The sequence below is a fragment of the Sparus aurata genome, chromosome 6, assembly GCF_900880675.1.
Source record: "Sparus aurata chromosome 6, fSpaAur1.1, whole genome shotgun sequence".
NCBI lineage: Eukaryota > Metazoa > Chordata > Actinopteri > Spariformes > Sparidae > Sparus > Sparus aurata.
In genome coordinates this window covers 15,779,470-15,798,021 of record NC_044192.1, presented here as the reverse complement: position 1 = coordinate 15,798,021, position 18,552 = coordinate 15,779,470, and the positions used below count along the sequence as shown (strand labels likewise).

The window sequence follows — 18,552 nt, the reverse complement described above, 5'->3', positions numbered from 1 at the left end:
TATGCTATAAGATTAATAGTGTACTTATGTGTTTAATTTGGATGCAAATTAGTGGAAACTTTATAGGATGCAAGTCGACAAGGAGAAGTGAGGCTCGGCAGCAGCGCCCCCAACAGAGACTTACCAGAACTGCCAACAAGCAGATCTCCCTCAGGCCACTTCATTAATCAACACACACAGGTCTGACACGCACGCACACACACACACACATGCACACAGGTCTGACACACACACAAACATCTCACTATATTGGCTGCAAACCAGTGTGAACCAGGTTTCACAGAATTAACACCGTGCCTGTGGACATCAGTACCCTATAAACGTCCCCGGGAAAGCCATGTCGGCCTAAACACTGTTTAATCAGCAGTCAGGCCAGACCTCAAGGTCACCCATGTTATTACAGAATAATGTAATGTTAAACACCGGGTCTAGTCACATTATTAACTGTCTTTTTCAAGTCTCTGAAATAATTACCACACCTCTGAGCTCGTATCTACAGTGAGAGTTTTTTTTAAAAAGCATTTATAGTCACAAACGACTCAGTGAATCGCTCTCAGGAAGGCTGCTAGAATTAAAAAGTAGGTCTGAGGCATCCTTATAATAACAAATGGAGCTTGTGGAATGACCCAGTGGAAGATTAATTTCTCTGTCCGTAGACAGCGAGTTACTGGGTCAGCTGTAGGCAGAACAGTTGAGACACTAGCTTTTATTCACTCTAACCACCTAGGAGAGCACTGTGCCCGTTTATTGTTGACACCAAGGATCCTCAGGTCGCTTAGAATCCTCAGGTCCCTACCACGAAAAGGTGTCCCAAAAAAGGCGCTAGTCAGGGCGAATTGTGCCATCAGAGGGTTGTATTTCTATTGGAGCCCAACATTTCATTGGGGTTACTGAACAAAGATGTAGTAAGAAATAGTCAAACGGCCTCATTTTTTTTTTTATACCAGTTTGATACAACTCAGCTTCCCATAGTGGCCTCTTTTCCAACATAGAGGTAGAGGAACAATTAAAAAGTTCAGTTCAACATTTTGGGATCAAGCTGAGCGTACTGAGATGAGAAAGATCCCACTCTCACATTTGTCTGTTTATTATTGACCCAGGGCCAGTAGCTGGTTAGCATAGCTTGCCTTGCTCTTTGAAAAGGCAACAAACAGCCCCCAACAGCACCTCTAAAGCCCACTAATTAACAATTTATCTTTGAGAAATGATAAATGAAAGTTCAGGCATTGTCTACTAACCCTGATGCCTATTAAAAGTGGGGTTTTGTTTAGCTCTAAAATTTTTGGGGGACTTGAAACTTCACCCGACTTTCTACCAGCATGGGGTTGAGTATATAATGATGATTGATTTTTTGGTAAATTTATCCTTTAATCTTTGAAGTTGAAGAACAAGTTGTGCTTTTATGTGAGACTTTAATTGTACCTCCACTGGTTTCCTGGTAACTACACCTTTTCAATTACAGGCAATGTCTAAATAATTTAAATTATATATATATATATATATATATATATATATATATATATATATATATATATATATATATATATATATATATATATATATATATATATACATACATACATACATACACATATATACACACACACACACACATACACATATATTAAATTAATCAATTTCTGTTTAAGACATAAGCACCATGTCAGTCAAAATGTCTCAGGTAACCACATGAGCAAGGGCAAATAAAATGTTCCCATATCTGCAGGATCCCACACACCGGATGTTCCTGTCATATGGAGATTTGCGTAAGAAGAAAGAATAAAACATGCTGATTCTTAGTCACCTTGGATTTATTCAATTTGTCACCTAAAATAGTACATTATCCATTTGTTGCTCTTTTTCTGACAGAACCCTTTTGTCCAGAAGGTACAGCAGCCTGAAAATCCATTTCACCTCTTAAATGCCTTTACAATTGTCAAAGGATTCCCAATGCAATGAACAGAATGGGTTTATCTGTTAAATTCAAAAATGTGTGTGAGCACAATAGGCCAAATTGGTTTCCCAATTATGAGCCACAGCCATAATTACTCTGGACTAAGCTCACCTCAAATACGCCTTGAAGGGAAGTAGCTTGCATAATTTGTATCATTAGCATAATAAAGAAATGACAACCATTGTTAATATTGACAGCTAGACAGGTTAGACAGCTCCCTCCTTATTTCCATGAAGAGTTATGAAACATGACTGAAAAAAAAGTCTTTAAATCTGAGGTAAGTCAGCTTTTGGAATTTCTTTCTGGTGTAGTTTGATGTCTGGTGTTCCTTCCATCCCAGTCCCACTTCACATAAGCAGCCACACTTTCATACATACAGTATATATCCAGCAGTTATGTATGATTAATTATTCTGTTCTTGAAAAGCATCCACTTTGTTACTTTTTTTTTTTATCTGTCCAAAGTAAACATAGCTTCGCAACATACTGTGCTTTCTGAGAAAACTGTCACATATTATTGCTGACAAATTAAAGACACGAGGGAAAGAAACAGGAGGAACAGTACTGTAAGTTTAGACTAAACATGATGAATAATTGGAGTTATCATCACATCTAAATCTCTAGAAACTCTTTTGGTACAAATTCTGCACTTAAATTGTCTCATGAAATTTTGAAACATGGTGATAAAGACTCCATGGTTTAGCTAGTTGTAAACTGGACAGACAAACCTGCTCTGCATCAAAAGACTTAAACAAATGACGCCACTCCATGTCACGAATTGTACTTCAAAAGGGGATATTGGTGGGATTTCTGTGGTAAAAAAACTTGGGGAACCTGCGAGGCGTCTGAGACGAATGTTGATCGATGTCCATGTTAATGTCAAGATCCTCAGATGGCGTCTCTGGATTTATGCTTCGGCGGTTGTTGGAAGAACTCTCACAAAGAGAGTTTTGGTGTCAAGAGATTTTACTGATGAATCAACTGGTACCTCTGAAAAACAGATGGAGACATTAAATTACTTTCAACATACCCTTTATTACATTTAGGAATCTCGAAAGAACACAGCTTTCAAAAATATTTTCAAATTGGAAGGGTCGCTTAACCTTTAATCCAAAAAAGGTTACGATGTGGAGTAAAGAGAAGATAAAAACAGCGAAAAATGTGTGACATGTTCAACGGTTTTATGAAGGGTTTCTGAGACCATGTAGTAATATCCTTTAAACAAATGCATTTCACAAAGTTGTGAACCCCGCCCCGTCCTTGCCTGTGATCACTGAGCCTTTTGAGGATGCTCCTCTTGTACCCAGTCATGATAATATCACCTGTTACCAATTAACCTGTTTACCTGAGGAATGCTCCAAACAGGTGTTTTGGAGCATCAGCTACTTTCTCAGGCTTTTGTTGCCTCATTCTGAACTTGATTGAAACATGTGGCAGTCAAACATAGAATACGTTTATAGTGTATTTCCAAAAAGCAATGAATCTGATGACGTAAACCTCTTTGTACTACAGTCTACTCTATGTCAAAAAGGTTAAATCTAAAATCATCAAGTTCAGTTTTAACTATTTTTAACACAACACCCTAATGATTTGGAATCAGTGTTGTATTTCATTCAAATGAGATAACAGAAATAAAAGAGGACCCAAAAAAACATGTACAGTACAGCAATAAACTGTTAATATTCATTCATTTTGCACCCATTTCTTGCATTCAGTTAGTTCCTTCACATCATAGCCACTCACCGACCTGTTCACTTATGAATAAGTGATCATCTAACCTTCAACTAGCATTTCATTCATTTTAATACAACCCGTGCTGGAGGCCACAGAAAGAAATACAAGACAACGTGTTTTTCAATCCTGGTCCTGGGGCACCCCCGCCCCGCATGTTTTAGTTTCCTTGCCCCAACCCACCTGATTCAAATAAATGTGGCGTTATTGGGCTCAGCAGACCGTCATGAGAAGTTAATCATTTGAATCAGGTATGAAACATCTTAAACATGCAGCAGGGTCCCCAGGACCAGGACTGCTGCAGCCAATATGCACTATCTTTCCATCTTACCCTGGGTAAGGTCCTGGTCCAGGTAGAGTCTGAGCCGTCTGCTGCGGAGGCCAAAAACCTTGCCAGCCTCAGACAGCAGGCCTGAGTAGTCGAGTCCATTCTGACCCACTGGGTTTGTCAGTAGGAGGGTGCCCAACTCTCCTGTCTGACATTCTGGAGGAGACAGAGCAAGCGTTAAAGAGAATCAAACCAGACAGACTTTACTTCCTTTACAAATTAAGAGATGATTGGCTTGTTAGTAAGGCTTATTCACAAGTTTTAGGAAGGTGTGTGAACAGGCTTAAGCTTAGCCATGGGAAAAGGGAGGAGACGGAGAGAATGATTGAGAGATCAGAAAGAGGATGTGAGAGAGAGCCCAGCTGATCAATTGACAGATGTAGGGTTAGAGAGGCAAGGAGAAAGAGTCGAGTGTGAATGATTTAGAGGATAAAGCATTTTTTACAGGTTTTGGGTCAGACAGTGATGTGTCAAGCAAAGGGTCTGATCTGGTGGAGCCACGATGCTTTACGCCTTAAGTTAAATAAAGCTTTGAGAACACAGACAAACTTGTCAGCAGGAAAAAATTCATTGTTGGTTTTGGTCTCTCCGGGGGATTTGTTGATCATAATTAAAAAAGATTGATGGCTGCCTTTCAGCAGTGGGAAGGACTGACTCATCAGTTATGCATGGCTGTATGTAGAGTACGAGTGATTGTGTGTGTGTGTGTGTGTGTGTGTGTGTGTGTGTGTGTGTGTGTGTGTGTGTGTGTGTGTGTGTGTGTGTTTGCGTGTGTGTTTCTCACCGGCTGGTTGTGCGTTGCAGAGCAGCAGGTTCACGTATGGGCACAGGAGGGTGTCAGTGGTGGGGGCGGGGCCAGGGGAGGAAGAGCCTGAGGTCACTGTCAAAGTTTTACCGCTCAGAGCCTGGAGGTCAATTTTGCTGGTCAACTCTGTAGAGAACATACATTTACAGAAACACGCAGAGCAGATTTCACCCGGGTTACTGTACACGCCCTAATCAATAAATCATTTTGTTTGTTAAAAAAATCAAATGACATGTCAAACAAAAAAATAATTGCTTTATTCTTGCATTTATCATGTGTTTTAAGCTCAAACTAACAAACCACACAGTCCAGGTGCACATTTACACATGTTCCCTGGACCAATAAGTGCTCTGAACATGAATGCGTACAGGAGGGCCAAAACCAGTTCTCACCAGCGCCGCCATTGAAGAATCTGAGTGGGGTGTTATTGGTTCCAAAGATGCTGCTGCTCACTCTCTTCAGCTTGTCCAGGTCTAGTCTGTTATCCCCTTTGGGGTTCTCCAACAGCACCACCCCCTCTGAAGAGGAAACAAGTTAAACAGGATTACCAATGTAGTCAGCAGAGCCTATTACCTCGACAAAAAGCCTGGTCTTCCCATGTGCTACCTTGTTCTTTGTTGTTGACCTTCACCCTGACGTTCACATAGGAGCAAGCTGGTCCATTTAGTGGAGCACGAGGGGCTGAAGATCCCTTTATTATGGTTAACTCTAAGTCTGAGCCCTTCAGCTGCAACAAAGGAAAGAGAAAGACAATGACTTTTTATGTTCTTCACTGAAATGTCCTTCAAAGTAAAAACTGTACCAACCCACCAATACATTCAGAGAGCATGTAGAAGTAACATGGAAATCACTGAGTGAAATGTGACAAACAATTACTTCACTCGCATTGTCTGTTGAAAGGCTGAGATACACAACAATCTCTCTCTGTTAAACTACAGCAGCCAATAACCCTGCTTGCCCTGAGGCATCCTTTCATACCTGAGTCTTTTCTTCTATGATGACACTGGCAGTCTTGGGGACAGGGAAGGGCAACAGCGGAGCCTTGGTGGTAGCCAGGATGAAGTCAGTGTGCGCCTGGATCACAGAGTCCAAGTACTCCCCCTCTGGCTGGCAGCGGTAGTGCACAGTTATCTCATCTGATGGCACCAAATGGCCCTGTGAGACATGGGAATGAGAGATTGGTATTGGGTTTTAGTATGTAAATGAAAACTATGTGAAGGATATACAGAAAGTTTCCACAGTATCAGAAGTGCCAAAGGCGTACTATGTAGTTTTGGAGAAGAAATTCGAACTATTTTTACTTCAATAACATTATAAATACAAAAAATCTAACTCATATTTATTTTTACCATAACTGAATAAACACGATGTTCTCAAAGGGAAATAAGGCCCTCAGAACACCGTTTGAAGCTAGAAAGGTGACAGGGTACGCCAAATATAAAGTAGTAAAACAGTATGAAATTGTGTTGTTCTTTAAGGTCAGTTTGTTTATTCAGTTTATTCAGTAATGAAAAAAAAAAAACAGTCAATAAAGACCTTTCTCTTCTGATTAAAATATCTTCCCCGAAACTACAGAGTTCTCCTCTAAGGACACCAGAAACTGCTGTGCCCAATTAGTGAGTAAGGCTTCAATAGCTCTTTAAACAACATACATGTAATAATCTGTAATTTGGGTTAGAAAAACCTGTTATCTGATTCAACTAAACTACAGCAAAGGAGACAAAGCATCACAAATAAAGCTTTTTCCTTCAAAGTTTTCTTCTTTTCAATAAGAAAATGAAATCTGGAGAAAAAAATTAAATGAAAAAATGATGTAAAGGGGAGTGGAACAACAAAATGGAAGGGCGGACAAAAGAAGAGACAGTTGGGATTTAAAAAAGCAGAAAACAGACAGTAAAGGAACAAATAAAGGCAGGAGGGAACAAGGGGAGGTTTTTTATTGGATGAAAGCCCATCTATTTTGGCACCCTGTGCTGCCAGCTTCCTCTAACCTTGACACATTCAAATACATTGATCTCATCCTAATCTGCAGTGTGCACAGCCGCACACACATATATCGACTGTGTAGTACACATACACACTCCAATTGCAGTATGTGGCTCAAGGGCAGAGGAATAACGTTAGCTAGATACAGAGAAGCAGTCAATCAATGGAGGCGGGTTTATAGGCTTTTCCTGCCAAGTCAAGGTACTGACCCTACCCTGAAGGTGCTGGTACACTGTGTGTGTGTGTGTGTGGGGGGGGTGGGGTGTTGTGGGGTGGGGGGTGGGGGGGCCTACAGAGATCTCCAGTTTTTGAGCAGTCCGATAAAGCAAACAAATAAAAGGAAATGCTGACCCCTGTTTCTCAACCCTCCGTGTGCTCACACACAAAACACAAACACCTACGCAAAACACAGATAAAAACACACAAGCACACCCACAAACTACTATCAAACATGTCAGAAGAATTGTTAAAAATTAATTCCCATCCCCAGGGTGGAAAATTCCTAACAGATCTCAGTTTGAAATAACTGGAGGAATTTAGCCTGGCCAGGAGCCAGTGCACACCACTGCTATAGGGGGATGGAAAAAACTGTTTGTTGCTTGTGAAAACAAGGGGCTGTTGGCTAATCCGTCTTTACTCCCCAGACCACTTCAAAGCTCCAACATTAGAATCTGAAAGGGGCCAGACTGTAATTAAGCTTCCATTAAGCCTGCCTTATGATGGAGAAACTTCTAACTGTGACGCTGCAGTGGAAAGATTTCAAAACTGCCCCTGACAAAATTAGCATGGGACATAAAGAGGAAGGGGAAAGGACGGGGTGATCAAAGGGAGGGAAATGTAACAAAAAAATACAGCTAATTTTCTATGCTTGGTGTACATCATTAGGCTGCAACTAATGTTTTTTGTCCCAATCAACTGATCAATTAATAGTTTGATGGCAGTATATCACAATGTATAATACTGTAGTATTATGTGTCTCGCAAAGTTCCCTAGAGAGAAAAATTAAGTCATCAACTTTTGTCCAAATAATGGTCCAGTTTGATGTCCCAAAAACTAAAATTTGTAGTAAATCAAGCCTGTATAATAAAGTGATAATATTTTTGGATTGTAAATAGTGATATAAAGCTTTATACTTCATACCAACTAACTTAAATTAAATAAAACCCAATTAATTTTACTCTTGTTGTCCTTTACTAGTTCATTATTTTCAAATTCCTTAATTTCCCTTTGTTTTGATGTTCATGCATTTGGTCATTTATTTATCTATTTATTACCTATTGACTTATGCAATATTTCCCATTTATTTCTCATTGCATTAAGTACATTGTTCTTCTAATGCATGAAGTATATATAATAGGTTGAACATGTCACATTTAGGAATCTATAAAAGAGATTTTGAAAATTTAGTATTTTTACATTTCAAAATAATTTACAGGATAAATTCACCAAAAAATGAAATTCAGTCATTATCCACAAACCATCATGCTGATGTTAAGTCAGGGGAAGTTTTGTTTGTCCACAGAAACCACTAAAAATAAAATGACTCGATACAGCTCGTCATTGACAAGCGGCTGATCCTGTGCACCGACCACAGATGTGGTGTGACGCTTTTAGCTTAGTGGCTACAGTGAAGATGTTTTCTTTAAAAATAACATTACCAACTTCTTCTCAAATCAGTTTGGGATCCCGGGTCTCTCTGCAAGAGACTTGGAGGAGCTGTATGGAGACATTTTGTGTTTTTTCCCTTTTGTTGTTTTTGTTTAATTTTAAAACAAGTGTCCATCTACTTCAGTTTTAAAAAGAATACTGTTAACGTTGTTCTGCTGTCAAGCTCCAGAAATGTCTTTTGGACTACGAAACTTCACCTGACTTTCCATTGGCATGGGGGTGAGTAGATAATCACTGAATTTCCATCTTTGGGTGAACTTATACTTTAAATCAATACATTTACAATTTTTGCTTGATAATGAACTTTTAGCTATACTATATTGATCAAAATAAATAAGGAGGAAGGGTGGTGGATTTGAGTGGATTTGTTTTGTATATCTAACAACTCTGTAGGGGGGGATGTGCATGTTGTTGTCGTCATCCTTTTAAACAGCAAACAGACTTTTGAGGAATTCTTCCACCCTAACGTACCATGCTCCTAAATGCTTCTCATACTCAGTCATCTTCCCTGCTTCACTTCAATTACTCACCACGCAACAGCCTTGAATAGTACTTTGTCTTACAGTACAACTCCTCAAAATGCCTCAGTGGCATATTTTGCTGACCTCGACGCAACAGCCCTGATTACATGTATCGGCACAGCATTTCAAATATGTCATATTGTATTCATTAGACACTAGATTGTTAAATTCATTAGCCGTGTGTTATGTATCACTCTTGTTTTCAAACAGCCCCACCTTCTTGCGCAGTTTCTGAATGCGGTTGATGACCTCTCGGGCAACGCCTTCGTCCAGCATGGACTGGTCCGGTGAGACATCCAGCAGCACCAGGACCTAAAAAAAGACAACAGAACCAGAGGACAACAGGAAAGTTGAGAAAAATGTTGAAGTGATCACAGAACTGGTGAGAAGTAACCAAAGACTGAAATGGTTTCCAGCAAATTTTTGACAATAAAGACTGTCTCATAAGCAATTTCATAATTTAAATATTGTATACACCACTTGGTTCAGATAGTTTGGTACAACAACCAAGACATATGTTGTTGACTTTGTAGCTGTAGTGTTGAAGTTGAGGTATGATGAATTTTGTTTAATTTACTGGAGTCACACCAGCCCACATTTATTGCAACATGCATTCGAAAGATTAATAGCAGAGCGACAGAATTTCACATGACATGAAGACATTAAGTACGTGTTCATCCTCTGACATCATTTATTTACCGTACGCTGAGTAACAACACTGCTTCAGCTACACACTCTACAACCGAGAAGGCAGAGTAAATCCAGAGACAGCGAGAACAACCTTTCAGCAAAAAAGGCCAAACTGTATAATATAAGGATAAAAGAAAAAGAAAACAACCAACCAAGTGGCGATAATGACAATATTGTCGTCTGTGTGAGCCACTAAAGTTAAATGAGTGTCTTGTTGTGTTGTGTAAGGCTGAGCTGCTGCCAGCAATGAACACTTTACCATGAGAAGGAGGAGGGAAAGAGATGACAGGGTTGACAGGGAAAAGTACAGAAAGCAAAACAGAGAAATGGTATACATGAGAAAGAGACAGAGAGAGTAGGTGCGAGCGAGAGTACAAGAGAATTAAAAAGCCAGCTCAGTAAACTTGTATTAAGGTGCAGCCGTGTGGTGTGTATACGGTTGGAGGAGCACTGATTAGAGAGGGCCTGTGGGAAACGCATACATGCTGGTTTCCACTTGGCCGTGAAATGATTTTATACATCACACTCACAGTAAAGACACATTTACAGTATATGGCAGCTCGGTGCAGGAGCACAGAAGCATTATTTCTTTTAGATTCCGGTTATATTACACTTTGTAGCTCAATCTACACAACAACGGTTAGGAAGGAGAGAGAGGTAGTGGAGGAGAACATGTTGGTGTGTATTTCTATACCTTTTTATGTGCGTTAGCAAGTCAAAATTTTACTGTTAAGGAGTGGATGGATGGAAAGGTAATTTTGCAAGTCATTCTTTATCCCCTATGTAATGATCTGTCAAATTTCACATGTCAAAAAATGTAATTAAATACATAATCATGTGTGCAGCAAGTTTAAGACATAAATATTTCAGGGTTACGACAATAAAAAGTGTATCAACTAAAAGAACTAACCCTGACATAACAGTCAGATTAATCAATTATATAATGCTAATCATTGTAGCCCTAGTTGAGAGTTACGATCCTCGTGTCTGTACTCTATATAAGAAGCCACATCCAGGTGATGATTATACGAATATCTATTCATCGATTACGACATTGGCGGACATCATCTTGAGCTTTGGAAAACACTGATGTCAACAGATAAATCAACAATCAAAATAACAATTTTTCATTGACCGAACATTTTCTAAAACTGTGGGTTCACATAAGATCCAATGCTTTAAATAAAATGTGAGGCACATCTATTTTAAAGCTGCCCGATGGCAATCCTGTGATGAGGAGCCCCATGCTGTTAAACAACTACACACCTTATTCCTTAGTTTAAACAGGATCGCCATTTGTCCATTAAAAAAAGAAAATCCATTTTTAATGCTTTTATCCTGAAGTTTGTTCAATGTGCTTGCAAAGGTATCAAATGCCAAAATCATGGGTTTAAATTTCAAGCCTACCTGTGCATCAGAGTGTGCTTCATATTGTGCAGCGGAGCCAGAGCTCTGGTCAAAGGTGTACATGAGCCTCAGGTCCTCTTCATGAAGCTCGTGGCCGTCCACTGTGATGGATCCTTGGATTAAACAACAACACACATATGTTCAAACCCACAGTTATGGTCCTGAACCTAAAAATGAACATAATTATTGGGCAGCATACAACATTCATCATTTCATGGAAAAGAAATGAACCATTAAGTAAATATGCTGATCATACAGAACTCACACCAAGGAACCCTACTGTGACTCAGCACCATCAGACCACATTTATGAACAGCAATAAATTAAATAGTCCATACACAATTCACCGGGGGGTCTGAAAATGAGTCAAACCGTACTTAAAACACGTTCATTAAAAAAAAGTTAGCTACCACAAGTAAAGATTTTCCTTTTGGGGGGCGGAATAAGAATAATGTAGGCCAGAATTATGTAGCAGGGCATAAAGAGCCAATCATGAAGAATGTTCCGGTTTCTGGTCAGTTTGATGTCGTCTGAAAATGTTTGAGCCGCTCTGAAGTGGTAACATTTCTGTCAGATCACTCACATCATATATAGTAATAAAACCAGACAATAGTTATGATTTCATAATTCAAATAGACAATTCAACACAATGATTCTTAACTGTTTTCTTGTAAAAATCTGATTGAATGCTTAATTCTTGCTAATAGGAAGATAACAGAGGATGGATCCTGTAACTGTTCAAGTTTAACAGATGAAGAAACTGTGTTGCTTCATTCGACAATGATAGACGATTAAATCAATGCTGGCTACAGACTAGCAAAAATGTGATAAACAATTAGTGTCCCACTATTCTCCTAATTAAATGTGAATGAACTGCAGACAGATTGTGTGAAATCAGTCTTTATTTGGCAGTGTTCATCTCTTGAGAAGGATTCTTAAAGGTTTCAATTATACCCAATCCTACTGAATAAATTGCCCTCTTAATTCACATGCAGGCTGAAGCTTTGTGTTGAATTAGCTGGGGTCTAGACCGGTATGTGCTTGCATGTCTTCCTGGCCACAACCACAGGAGATCTGAGCTTTTAAAGCAGTACAGCGAACCAAATCTAGTCAGGTTTATATCTTCATCTTGCCAGTGGCAACAATTACCCACGTCTATGTTCTGACTAAAAACCATGACCATGTTTCTCCTCTCCTCTTCACTTCTCCACACCCAGAGGCCGGGTGAAACAGTCACTCCGATTCGCTCTAATCCTTGATTTCCATGCTTTGATTTCCTGTGTCCATCCCTGCTTCTCTGCGCTGTTCCACCTTTTCTTCTACCCTCTTTAAAACGATGGGATCAAAGGTACAGGTAAGGAATAATGAGTGATACAACCACTGGCCACGAACACACAATCAGTTTCTGGCCAAATTGCCGCCCATATAGACTAAATTGGAACAAGGCGTTATTTTACTCATGAATCAGAGCTAGAAACTGCTCAAGAGGTTAAAAGCAGACCCTCAACTTAAGGTGAGCTGCTAGCTTCGCAGACAGTGATGATGTTAACTGTTTGTTTTGTTAGGTAATCCACCTTTGTTGAGTCCATTCTGATTCTGTTACCCTTTGACAAAGCCAGGCTACAGTAGCTCTTTTCACCATGCAACCAGTCTTTGTGCTCAGCTAATCTAACTGTGAGGTAGCCCTTTTTAAGAAGCCAAATTAAGCCCTGCACATGACCTGTTATTGCCCCTTTGAGCTGGAAAACATTGTGGGTCTACATCTTACGGTCTTATATGGTCCAAGTTCAAACTGAATAAAAATTTCACAGAAAATTGACACTTAATCAGTGTTTTTTCTAAGGAAATATTCAAGCACCTGGAATAAATATCCAAAAACTCTTGAGTTAAATTCCAGATTTTGGGAAACATTTGACTTAATGTTGGTACACAAATCAACAAAACCATATGATATAAGTCTAGTTGTTTTTAGACATTGTAATGGAGAAATTGTGTTTTTATGCCTTTAAAAATGGGTTTTGTACACTCAAACATCACACCTCACCTGTCACCATAAGTCAATGAAATGTTTTGCTGTACACGTTTTCATCTGTGCGTTTCCTCTCTGCATCATTTTTCCACCATGCTCCACCACATCCATCTCTTCCTTTCTATCACTCATCCTCCGTTTTTCCCTTCCAATTGGCTAGACTTCAAACATCCAAGTGATTGGAAATGTTAAGTTCCCACAGCCCAGCTGACCTCCACTGCCTTCTTCCCCAGAGACTCTGGGGGCTCTCCTCGTCTTTCTATAATTGGAGAGACAAGATACCTTGCACTGCTTTGATCCGTACTCGAGCTCTGATTATAGTTTCAGAAGGGTTAGGGGTTTGCCTTCTGAGGATAAACTGGCTGTCTGTATTTGCCCGACTTCGTTGCATTAACTCATAGTTGAGTTTTAGGTGAAATAAATATGATTTTTACACAATTTGCAGCATTTTGGCACATAATTCTAACACTAACCTACAGCTCCTCAGCAATCACTTGGTAAACAGAATCATTAATTATTGATCTTTGGTGCGTGTCGCTACTGGTATAGAGAACAGAAGTATACAATAAAAAGATGTAAGATTTAAGATGTAATTTGCAGGGAAAACATATAAACTTTGTCATGTGCAAATGCAAACTAATTAACTTCATCCTGCCGCTGATGTTACACTACAAGTCTTAGTTCCTTTGATGCTCCAGTGTGATTTCTAAGTTATGAGTTCAAAGATTTTCTGCCTTTTCTTTTTTACACACACACACACACACACACACACACACACACACACACACACACACACACAGATACCTGTCTTCTGGAAGGCTTCTAGCTGCTCGCTAGTGAGCTCCTTGATAGAAGCAGTGACAGCTTTGAAGGCTCCCTTTAGTCTCTTGCCCAGCACCATGTGGTCTGGCTCTGCTCTCAGACGGATGCCGTACTTGTCCTTGTCTGTTGACAGCGTCAACTGTCGCACGTTCAGCTCCTGGGGGATGAAAAAAACAGACACGCATTATGTCTTAGAAAACGTAAAGTGACTGTCTTGTCTGTACAATGAGAGTTCTACCAAATATGAAAATATGAAACATGAAAACGATAACCAAATGTATACATGAAATCCAAAGCTCATCCTGAACCCTGCATATGTCCAGCCCAACCAAGTGCATTATATAAGACTTGGGATGGAAGAACAAGTTACAATAACACCTCCGAAAAATGCTGAAGTTTATCCCAAAAAGCGAAAGTAAAAACTAAAAACACACCCTGTAGACTTAATGTGCAATCTGAACTTCATAGAAAACTTAATTCAACTTAACATGTGAAGTTAAAACTTTGAATACCCCGGGCACGCGCTGCGAAGAGCTAATCAATAATTGATTCCAGAGAATCATTCACTCAAAGATTAAGCCAGCCATGAAATCAACCAGTAAAGTCAGTCAGTGGGCCCTTTCAGTCAATATTTCTGCCTTTCAATACGTTTCATTCTTCAATCTAAATGGAGAGAGAAAACCGTGATCCAGTCGTACCTGCTGAAGCAATAGAGATACTATATTTAGCCACACTGACACTAACCCTGGCCTGCCACGCACGGCTTCTTTCAGTCAATCACGCTGAAAAGTTGACTGAGACTGACTTGGAGCACAGTTGACTTGCTGACAGAGAGCACAGATGAGCTGCTGCAGTGGGCTGAGTGATAAACTTAAGGGCACCGTGCAGTTGAAAATAGATGGAACTTCTGTTTTGAGCCGAGCACGTTGGTTGAAAATCGGACTGAATCACAGCAAGAGTGCACAAAAAGAACCTCTTTCATCTTGAGGGCATGTATGGCTGTGTGTGTTTGTGTCCTGCCTTATAAAGAGGCAATATTTCAGAGCCGCTGAGCATCTTGCACTCAGTAGAAACTCTGCATACAGAGTAGATACCAACAAGCTTGTCAGCCAAGTAAAGCGCAAACCTAAATGGCCAGTGACAGTCAACAGTCAATTCCATTTTGTATCGACTCTTTTCCCTCCGAGCGTGAAGAGAATTTGTTTAATTCATGATTTGCCTCAATAAATAGACAATAAAGATCTAATCAACACCCATTTAAACACTTTCTGAAGGCAAATGATGGGGCCGCACGATATATATCAGATCGATACATTACATCAGCTCTTTATCGGTATGTGTGAAATTGTAGTCGATAAATGGCGCTGATAATATGAAGCCGAACTGCTTTCATTGACTTAACTAGTGCAGTTTTTACCACCCTCAATACACATTGAGCCTTGAAGGTTAGTTTCAAAGAAGAAGAAGAACAAGAAAGTCAAGTAGAGTGGATGTTTTAATAATTTCTGAGGAAGAACAACACAATTGTAATATATCAGGGTACACATTATAGATCTTGATTTTTTTGTACGGATGACAATTAGTGCTTTTTGAGTGATTTTTGATAATTAATCATCAGTAATCTAAATATATTTACTATCAGAATAATTAAGAATAGTAAATTTGGAAAATTGTATCACTTAACTGTAATGCAGCCTTTAAAACCATTAAAAGACAACACTTGAGTCACTTCACAATGTAACAATATCCAAAAGCTATAGTCTTATAACACAATAACAAAATCATATCGATATATATTGCCCAGCCCTAACTGGTACCCATAGTATCCACTACACTATATATCAGGAAAGGCAATTCAGAGGGTGAAGCTGAACGCTTCGTTACATTCTGTAGGAGTCACTTCATTACTCCAGACATGTGCTGTAGAGGGTTGATTAAAAAATGTAATTCACTCAGAGAGAAAGTCAGCCATGAAATCAAACAGTCTAAGAGCCAGTCGACAACAGAAATACTGAACAGTCATTGTAGAGAGGTTTAAAGAGGGACAACAGTGCTTATAGAACTGTTGTTTAACCATCTGTAAGTGCTCAAATGGTTCATATGCAAGTAGTTGTAAAATACATTTAAATTATTTACAGATAATTAACAATTAAATAGCAAGTTATATAATAATAAGAATAAGAATAAGAATAAGAAGAAGAAGAAGAAGAAGAAGAGGAAGAAGAAGAAGGAATCAAAGCAACAGTGAAAAGGTGAATCCAGAATTAATCTACCTAACTCTCAAATACACTGCTCAATTGAAACTACACTACATCAACATCTTCCCTTGGCTGTAGGACCTTTAATTCTACTCAAAAGAACCTTCTTCACTAGAGGGAAGCTAGATGTCGCAAAGGTTAAATGTTTCCCCACCAGAAAAGAAACTGAGAGATAAAAAACAACCAGGACTAAGGTGAAGCTTGCAGGATCCGGCAGAAAGTTGCAACATAAGCCCTTTTCACATGAGAACCACAAGCTGTAATGGTTCTGTCAATTTTTCCTGCCCAGCATCATATGGGAACACGAGTTGGAGTTAATTTTCCATCCATGATGCATCAGTCACTTCTCAGCTTGAGAAGCGAAGTATTTTAGCATGGCTTTATTGGGAACAAAGGCAGCAACACTCCCAGGTTGAGACATTCTTATTTAAGGCAGTCGTGGGGTTATATCTGAGTCATCTGTGCGCAACAGTATTGACTTTTTGAGCTTTGTTGGTGGAAAATCAAACCCAAAGACAAAAGGGATAATGTCAGGTTAATGGCTTCCTGCACTAAAAGGCTACGACAATTAGTCTGTCTCATGTCTGAGTAGCCATATTTCCATCTGAATGTACCCAACAAACTTCTGCAATTAATCTTCACTTTCCGGTACACGAGCAAAGAAAAACGAAAACACACCTGGAAAGTTAAAACTTAAAGAGCCAGAACGAGAGCTAGAAGAGCTACATGAAAACATAATCATGCTGTGACTTTGAAGTACACAAACAGATTAACTGTAAAATAATGTTCACATACGCTGGAGAGAAAAAAAACTAAAAAATAGACTGCTCGTGGTTGTAGTCTATATTTGATGAGGGGTTTTTGTGTGTAGCAGTTGGAGTAGATCAAATGTGAAATCATGTTCAGAGGCATCTGCTCCTCCCTCTTTTCAAATTAACCAGGCACACAAATTTTAATTACAGCTAAAGCATGCGAAGATGTACTTCTGCTGTTGTACATCTCCTCTGCAGTGTCAACAAATTCTAAACGTAATAGAGCTAATCACAGCACAGGAAACACTTATAGGAAAGACAAGAAAACAACACACCTCTTTCCATGAAACAGAGCACTGGCACTAACGACTGTTTACTTACTTCCAGGATGTATTTCTGCAGGGACTGGATGTCTTTCAGAGCCTCCTGATCCTGATGAATAACTACCACCTCCTTCAATGGGTACTGAAACACACACACCAACATTACACTTGGTCAATAGCTCCAGTACCAAAAACACAAAATTAACATAACAACCATAACAAAGCTATACGCCAACTAGAGCCCTAATATGAGATCAATTATATATGTGAAATACAAACATTTGATTGGATAACAAATAAAAGTAAATCTGTAAAAACAAAAAACAATATGCACATATTCACCTGTATCAATCTGTTTTACAAAAATGCACAAGACACACATTTTTGCTTTGGATCCTGTTATGAATTGAATAAGGTAAATACTGGACATTTATCAGTTGTTAAATAAACTTTACATTGCTTTTTTTAAAGACACATCTTTGGAATTTCTGAACAAAAATGACTTGTTACATAACCCTCTGATGTGGCTACAACTCAAATAAGTCAATACTATCCAATTAATTGTCTGTTTCCGAGAGTTTTAATTCACTACAACCTCTTACACCGGAGGGGTTGAATGGATTGGGTAAAGTTGATGGTTCACCTTGACGGGCAGGGTCTTCCTGTCTCGGATCACTCTGCCGAGCTCGATCACAGACTGCATCTGAGAGACGGCGCTCTCAATGCGCTTGTCAATCACACTCTCCCTGAAAAACAGACACATAGATAGATACAATGTAAGCCTCAACACATAATAAGAAACCTTACAAGGTCATTATATCATAGACTGGATATTAATTACTGGATGGGACGCCTGTGATTTGTTTGTGGACAAATGTTTTGAAGCCTTGAATTTGGCATAATGGCCATTGTCATCTTGGTTTTGTTGGAGGATGAAAGCGTCTTGTCCAGCACAAGCTATTTCACTCTAAATGGGACCATATTTTTCTTAATGAACATCAAGCTGTACTAAAGAAGACTTGAAACTGGTGATTGAGATAGTAAACTCATTAAGAAATGGTTTACTGATTGAATAATCAAGTCAGAAGTAGGGTAATTTTCTTATAAGCTTGTATATAATCAGACTGAAACCAGTGGAGTCGTCCCCTGCTCGCCATTAGAAAGAATGCAGGTTTAAGGCACTTCCGCCTCTATTCAGTGCCTGTAGCTTCGTCCTCTTATCATACTGTCTACACATGATATGAACAATTGAATAACCTCTTAACTCAGCAGTTGGGGT

At 39.3% G+C, this 18,552-nt stretch overlaps 1 protein-coding gene across 1 annotated transcript in view; it reads right to left on the bottom strand.

Moving 5' to 3' along the window:
* Positions 1–1,790: 1,790 nt before the first annotated feature.
* Positions 1,791–18,552, bottom strand: part of iars1 (isoleucyl-tRNA synthetase 1) — a 57,802-nt gene continuing 41,040 nt past the window's right edge. Inside the window, exons 24-34 of the mRNA XM_030419528.1 lie at positions 17,917–18,019; positions 17,332–17,415; positions 13,923–14,097; positions 11,090–11,202; positions 9,209–9,304; positions 5,796–5,972; positions 5,424–5,544; positions 5,210–5,335; positions 4,797–4,943; positions 4,016–4,168; positions 1,791–2,943 (exon numbers count right to left, since the gene is read on the bottom strand). Of these exons, the coding sequence (XP_030275388.1) occupies positions 2,861–2,943; positions 4,016–4,168; positions 4,797–4,943; positions 5,210–5,335; positions 5,424–5,544; positions 5,796–5,972; positions 9,209–9,304; positions 11,090–11,202; positions 13,923–14,097; positions 17,332–17,415; positions 17,917–18,019 (1,378 nt within the window). The 3' untranslated portion in view covers positions 1,791–2,860. The remainder of the gene's footprint in view (positions 2,944–4,015; positions 4,169–4,796; positions 4,944–5,209; positions 5,336–5,423; positions 5,545–5,795; positions 5,973–9,208; positions 9,305–11,089; positions 11,203–13,922; positions 14,098–17,331; positions 17,416–17,916; positions 18,020–18,552) is intronic.